Source organism: Acyrthosiphon pisum, chromosome A2 (assembly GCF_005508785.2).
Source record: "Acyrthosiphon pisum isolate AL4f chromosome A2, pea_aphid_22Mar2018_4r6ur, whole genome shotgun sequence".
NCBI lineage: Eukaryota > Metazoa > Arthropoda > Insecta > Hemiptera > Aphididae > Acyrthosiphon > Acyrthosiphon pisum.
The window spans coordinates 107394094-107402181 of NC_042495.1; the positions used below are offsets into that span (position 1 = coordinate 107394094).

The 8088-nt window shown below is 29.8% G+C and overlaps 1 protein-coding gene across 1 annotated transcript; it reads left to right on the forward strand.

Annotated features, from left to right (window-relative positions):
- The first annotated feature begins 3804 nt into the window (after positions 1-3804).
- Positions 3805-7295, forward strand: LOC100575718. Its single transcript, XM_003241832.4, has 9 exons — positions 3805-3942; positions 4021-4243; positions 4307-4414; positions 4643-4800; positions 4875-5067; positions 5607-5805; positions 6014-6128; positions 6189-6482; positions 6565-7295. The coding sequence occupies exons 1-9, from the start codon at positions 3937-3939 to the stop codon at positions 7036-7038; spliced, it is 1770 nt and encodes a 589-aa protein (XP_003241880.1). The 5' UTR covers positions 3805-3936; the 3' UTR covers positions 7039-7295.
- Positions 7296-8088: the final 793 nt, after the last annotated feature.

The window sequence follows — 8088 nt, forward strand, 5'->3', positions numbered from 1 at the left end:
TTCACGGGAAAAACTCTCACTCCCTGTAGAATTGTCGGATTCCGTTAATTTTTTTTTTTATTTGAAAGATGAGAAGTTTCTACAGGTCGGATCAAAGCTCGATTTTTTATTTTACTTTGAATAGTAGTAGAAAAATACGTTTGAAAAAAGACAAATATTATGCATTTTTCAAATGCATATTCCAGTTTCTATAATTATAGTTTTTAAAATCGGGCTTTGATTCGACCCACAAAATGCTCTCTACTTTAAGATAAAAAAAAATTAACGAAATCCGACAATTCTACAGGTCGTGAGAGTTTTTCCTGTAAGACATGGTTTTGTACCAAAAAACGCACCGGCACCGACACCCTTAACGAGTAATTAAATTGAATCGCCGAAACTCACCTACATAATTGCTACGACTATGAAATCAATTTATATTAAAAAAACATTGTTATTCTGACGATGATAATAAATCTAGGGCCCCAAACTTGAACAAACTTATTTCAAATGATCTGTGGTTATTCCTCAAAGACTTATTTATCTACGTTATTAAAACGTTTTAATATTCTTTACTCTATGGTTTCAATTCACTTTATCGCAAACTTGTTATTACTATTTTACTATATAGCATATTGCGCTACTATTTTGGTAGGTTATTTTTTATTAGCACGAATCATATCGGTGGCCCGCATAATTCATAAATAACCAGACATTGGCCTGGCCCTGGACCACATTGTTGCAGGCCTGAAGGCCTAAGAAAATTTTATAATAGTACGTACTTCAATATTTATAATTTCATCCCATGTCAAAACTCAAGAGTGTACCTGCCCAATTTCGTCCGAAAAAAGTAAGTAATATAGACAATATTATGTATTAAATTTAACTCAGATTTCAATGCAAGTGCGTCCTTTTTGGGATTCCCTGGCACCAGCGGGGTTATCCTACCTCTGGTATAGATGAAGGAAAAAAATTGCAACATTTTCAAGTTACCCCCATCAAATCGGTTCCAATACTTAAAAATTGAATTATCGGATATTTATTGATTATTGTAAAAAATATCCTGACCATAAAAAAAAACACTTACACCGTCATAAATTTAAAATATGTTAAAGATATAACTAAGTATACGAGTACTAAGTATTAAGTCATTATGTTATTATTTATTGTAAATTGTTATTATAATTATTTATTAATTATTTGTATGTTGAGTTGCCGGAAATATCTCAATTTTTAAGATTATTATTTTTTTTAAACTTTCGATTAATAATATTTGAAAAAGTAAAATATTTGCAAGCTAATATATACGAAACAAATGGTAGTAAATTTAATTTTCTATCATATGTGTGATGTGTCTTAACAAATTTTTTTTAATTGAGTTATGTTTAAGAATATCAAAAAAAATTATAATATTGAAAATTTTCCATTTTTGTAACTCTAGAGCTTTTGTGGCACGGATTAAAATTAAAGAATTTGCATGAAACTTCTTTTGTATGATTTTTTTTTTGTAGTTGAACTTTTTTAGTGGTGGGGGGAGGGTAATCTGAAAAAAATCACAAATGAAAAATAAGGACCACGTACCCTAAGGTACATGTACTGCTAAAGCAACACATACAATTTAGTGGGTGATGGATGTTGCCATGTAGGGTTAATAATTTATGATGACAAACAATGACTCATTAGATTATAGAATATTAAAGGAGGAGGAGGAGGAGGAGGAGGAGGAGGTTTTAAAAACATTAAAAAAATCTATGATCTATATGATATCACTTCTGAATGATATAAATAAAGTTCATGTTTAAAGCTATATTTTCATTATCTTTAATAGAGTAACCGCGTAGAATAATTCAGAATAAATATATTATATATTTAATATATTTTCAATGTAGGCAATTAATAATCTTATTTCTCTTTACAATACCTGTTTCATTATTCAGCCTTATAATAAATTGAGTGAATAAATTAACTGGTTAATGTGAATTATATTTATTTACAATATATATTATGACTCTAATTCTACTTAGTTTTGTGTAAGTAATTACAGATAAGTATCAGACATAAATAAATGTATTTATGTACCTACATCCTACAGGAAAAAACTCTAGCGAAGGACTTTACTTTAGAGCTGCTGTGCTTGCATGTATAAAGATTTTGTATAAAAGTAACAATAATAGTGTACCTACTACAATAAAAAAGATAATACTTACTATTGTTCAACGCGCCCGCTGATTGGCATATAATAATTTAAAATTTTGCATAAAATAAGTATAATAATGATTAAAGATATACCAAAACTTATAACAAAAAAAAAAAAAAAAATACTATTATTTTTCATTTATAGAACAAAAATCCACAAAAAAAAAACAATTTTTAACCAATTCAACAATGATTATATTTCTACTCGTATCAGACCTAGTAATTGTAAGCCTGTAATTGTGTAATTAGGATGGAAAATTGTGAATTAATAATTAGTTCTTGAGTGAATGGATTTTAATAATAAACTCTCCAATTTGTAAATATGTATTTTGAATTTATAATTAGTTGTATTATGTCGTGTACTCGTGTGTATATAAATTTAAATGTATTGAATTAAATTTGCAAAATTACATAATAACAACTACTTATAAGTTAATAAAAGTAATAAAACATATTATACAAAATGTGTACACCTTCTATAAGAAACTGCAAATCATACATAATATTATACGCATCATATAAATATAATTTGGTATGCAATCGTATTGTAATTTTATCAGGTAAAAAGGGATCGGTGCAAAATCGTGTTGTAATTTTAGACGGCCTAAAAAAGGGAAAAGTGTTGCAATCGTGTTGCAGCAGTTTACTACACTATTACAGGTAACACCTGTTGTCCTGTTACATGTATGATGTAATTATAAAAATCAATAATTTGAGAATTTTGAATTTTCCAAAATAATATTTTCATTTAAATGTTTGATTTCTCTAATAGTCGTATTGCAGGAAGGTGATAGCGAAATATAGGAGCTAATCCATTAAAAAACAATAACCGATTTAAACCAAACATTTTTAGTTATAGAAAAGTTAAATATCCAAGTGAGTATAATATCCTAACCACAGTATAATTTGTTGTTTAAACCAGGTTAAAAAAAATGTTGGTAAGTACCAGTTATAATTATCACAAGTCTTAAGTTCTGTAATCGTATAACACCTATATATGTAATAAATAGTAAAGATAAATAATTGGAAAGGATTTTTGTAGATAAAAAATTAGTGCCTGTGTTCTAATATATATATATATGTGTTCGGTGATATGCACATTACTACATTAGGCAGGCAATAGAATGGTGTTCAGTTGTGAGCTAGAACGACTAGAAAAACCAACGAATTGGAACCCAAGCGATAAAGTGCAAAACCTAAAACGCGGAGCTCAGCTACAATATACTTATTATTACAGTTATAACGTACCACGAAACTACCAGAACATTCAATTGTTTTCTTCATCCGACAAATTAACATTGTATAGATTATTATATAATGGATGTTCTATCACATGTGATATTTATAATCGTATTATATAAAATATTAATATAATCAATAATTAATAATTATATTAATTACATTAATACGTGTTCAGACTCTTGAGAGGTGTATAATGTCAACCAAATTGGTATAGTACACCTACCTGTCCAACAAAAAATAAATTCAAATTTAAATTGTAATTTATAAATATTGATATTGATCTATTAATACGACGAAGGGCACTAGGAAGCCAAATACTAATACGATTACAAGTATACAATCCAATTTGCAATGTAGAACATCGTTGTAAATCCTACCCGAAATATACTCCTTTTTTTCTTTTCGTACAGGAGTCACGTAGTATGTAGAATATTTTACTAGAAATGTTGTTGTAGTGGATAAATCGTTTGTTTTATAAGAATTATAATAAACCAAACCTTGAAGATATAATAAGAAATAATGATCGTATGTGTACAAACAATTTAAATCTTTAAATGAACATTTAAACTAATAAGTAATAACTAGTGTTTATTTTTATTTCAGATTTGGTGGTTTGTTTTTTTATTAAATAGAGTGATCGCGTTACCGGTATGTACCAATCAACCAAATATAAAAGACTATGCGGTATTAAGTGCACTTTTACCATTACATTCCGGCGACGATTGTTCCGAAACACAAATTAGAGGTATACAGCAGTTGGCTGCTTTGGAATACGGACTTAACAAAGTAAATGCAGATCTTAGTCAATACGGAGATTTAAAAATCAGTAAGTAAAATTATTTATAATATTATGTATTATTAATTTGTTTTTAAATATCTGAATTGATAGGCTTACAGATTTTAGACACTTGTTCTAATTCGAATAGAGCTGTAAAAGCCACTATGAAGGGACTGGTTTCTGCCGAGCAAACTTGCATTAAATCTCCATTGTTTTTAGGTATGACATTAACGTTTTTTATTTTTACTTTAGAGCAGCGGTGTCATTTGGATAGGACATATAAAACGTTAAAAAAGTGGTTTTATATACAAGATGATTCGATTTACTACCTACATATGCGGTTATTGGACTCGTCACTATTACCCCTATATACTATAGCAAAAACCGGAATGACACCGCTATAATACTATACAGTGCAAACAAATAATATTACATTTAATAATCTAGGATACGTAGGACCAGACGATTTAGAATCATTTATCAACGTACATAAAATAACATTTTTACTAAACAAAACACACGTTTTGCCATATAAAATTGACCTGAAAGAAAGACCAGCGAATGTGTTTTTCATTGGAACAGACCAGACTGGAATTAGAGCAAAAGTGAAAAAATGTCATAGTTTGTTAAGAATATATTATAAATATCAATATTGGTTGAATTGTTTTGTTTTTATCAGGCCATTCTTACAATGTTGAGTAATTTAGGATGGGAAAATTATGTACCAGTAGTAGAAGATTCCATTCAAACTAATAATTTATTAGATACACTTGTGGATTTGTCAGATGGACATGTCTGTCCACTTGGAAAACCAATAACGTTACCTAAATCAGAAAATGGGTATACTACAGTTTACAAAGAAATTATAGGAAGTATGATTTTTGTAATACGATTATAGTTTTTAATAGATTTAATTATTTTAGAAACATATGTAAAAATGCAGGAACTCATAAATATAATAATGTTGATTATAATCAACAAGTCTAGCATATTTTCTAACCTCTTAATAACTAACAGGTATTTTGTCCTACGGTGAAAACTAACCTAACTACATACGGCGGAGGGGAAGGCATTATTTTTAAATCAACTATTTTTTAAAAATCTATAATATTGGCAATTTTAATTTCCAAGACCGGGAAATTATAAAAAATAAATATTATGTTAATTACAATATACTGTGTCGTAAAATCTACCCGTAGTAAGAATCTCAAATATTGTGAGAGATTTAAATTGTATAACTGATAGGTAGTTTGATTTACAATTATTAGTATTTAATTACTTATTATTGCGTAGGTTACACAATAATATTATGGTTTTTTTTTTTACTGACCCCTAACAATTTTACTAACAATAGAGGGGGTATAATATGAATATACGCTGTACTAAATGTGTCATATGCTAATATATTTAGGTCAAGTTCACTCATCAATTGACGGTATACTTATAATTGTTGAAAAACCAGAAGCTCTAAAGCCTCTGTTGAAGATTCTATCAAACAGTGCTAACTCTCAAAGATCTCCATTAGTCATATATATTATTTCTGTTGGTTTAAAGCTATGGGATTTTCCAAGGTCTGATTCTTTGAAAATTATTGTTATGCAGGAAGCCACGTAAGTACCTTTGTTTTTTTACTAGCTACTTACTTGTATAAATAATACACTGTATTATCATTTATATTGTGTTATGTTATTATTATTTATATTATATTATATTATGCTCTTATATTATATTACATGTGCTTTGCCATTTCATAAATTATAATATACAGGTTCTATATAATATAATATTACCTATTACCTAATTATGAATAATTTACAGGGAATTCATAGTGAAAAACGATATCAAACAGTATTTTAACGATTCTCTGTTAATTAGTTACCACGAGCAAACCAAATCATATAAAAGAAGTTGCAATAATAATCCCATGTGTTTGGTATGAACGACGATGTCAAACCGATATACCTCAAGTTAATTAGATAATATAAAATTTTAGGATTCCCTCGAAGAGGAATTGGATTCCACCGTTATCCCGATAACATATGCAGTGCATTTATTCGCAAATGCACTAAAAATGTCATTGGACCAAAAATGTAAGTATAATTTAGAATCTCCGGGGATTTGCCGTAATCTTCAATCCATGCCACCGATGGAATGGGCATCGCTTTTAAGAACACAATCGACAATAATGAATGGGCCAGAAGGACCAAAACGAGTTAGATTTCAAATGGAAATACCACACCACGTCAGCGTATATATGTGGAACACGGTTCCAAGGCAATTCGATTTGGTAATATACGAATATCATTAATATTAAATTGTAATACTTAACTATTTTATTTATAATAAATTTGAAATAATAATTAATACAGATCGCTACAATAACGAATGGTGATAGACTGAGCTTCATGAAAAATGTATTCTTGCCCTCATCGATACGTTCAAACAAAATATCTGCAGACCGTTCGGCTTTTTGTCAATCGTATAAGACCAAACAAACTAAAACTGCAGCTACGGTTCCACCGGTAGAAGATGCGACTGGTGCAAAGGAAGACGACTGGTCACCGATTTGGCAGTTTTTACCCAGTGGGGAAAAAAATCATAAAACGAAATCTACTTACCAAGGGATTGTCGTAATGTTGTGTATAGGTTTTGGTTTCCTTATATTCATGATAGTGTCCATGCGAATACTGTACAACGTTTTCAAGTTCAAACAGGGCAATGACGAATCGTCCAGCAAGAGAAGGAAAAGGGCGGAGAAGGCAAAGAAACCCAGAAGAACGAGTTCTGTAACCAGCAGACGATTGAGCAGAGTCAGTTCAATTATAAGTACAAGATCGCGTTAAGATATTAAAATATCTATTATAATATAGCCTATAGGTAATATTTACCTATATTCTTTATTATACGTCAATATTAATTATACTATATTAATTATACTTTACTAATTATACTATATTAATTATTATGTATTTATTATTAAAGATAAGTGAGTATATCAGTAGCATACAGCAACGTCATCGACTACCGTAGTTTAGCATTATTTATAAACATTAACATTTTCAAACTACAATATGTTAATATATGTTTGGGTACTTCCTAACTTGGTTTGTTATTCTGAATCTGCAGTACCTATCCTATATAATATTATGGTTAAACAATAATTAATTTTAATTCGCAGATATTAGTAAAATCTTGCTACTAGAGACCGGGATTATATGCTCTAAAATGGTGCTAAATATGATGCAAATAACAATGATAAAAATAAAAAAATACGCAGTGATATGCACAAAAACTATGTACAGTAAGCATAGGCGCAACTAGAGGCCAAACACTGGGGGTGCTAAAATTATGCAGAAGACATAGACCCGTGGATAGACCCCCGGTTTATCATTTTTTAAGTTTTCCATTTTTTCGACGTTGACGTGATCCAACACCATGTGACGCTGGAATCGGTCTAGTAATATGTTCTACTGATTGACAATTTCGACCTTGGTACGATCTTATTTGCTACCTTTGCTAGCAATAAAGCGGCGCACAATTCCAATCGTGGTAGCGACAATATTTTTAGTGGTGCTACCTTTAACTTTGCGCAAATTAATTGTACATTATATGTTTGTTATTCATGTCCGTACAACGTAAATACAAACAACATCTATATGCCTTAATACTCGCGTCCGCGAAACCATGTATTTGTATCGAGTGTATTTTATCATTTATCGAAATTTGACGCGGAATTTCGTTGCATTAAGATGCGAAATTCGGATTTGTATTTATACCACCAAAGTGTCGTCTCTTGTTTTGATAACTTGATTGAAATTTTACCTCAGACAGACGTCACCACCGGGAGCGCTGTATGTCCTAAAGAGGCCGAAAAACAAACGCTTTTGGACCCC

Coding starts and splice junctions, on each gene's coding strand:
- LOC100575718 (XM_003241832.4), top strand. Junction 4,415..4,642: donor TAAATCTCCATTGTTTTTAG/GTATGACATTAA, acceptor TTAATAATCTAG/GATACGTAGGACCAGACGAT. Junction 4,801..4,874: donor AGACTGGAATTAGAGCAAAA/GTGAAAAAATGT, acceptor TGTTTTTATCAG/GCCATTCTTACAATGTTGAG.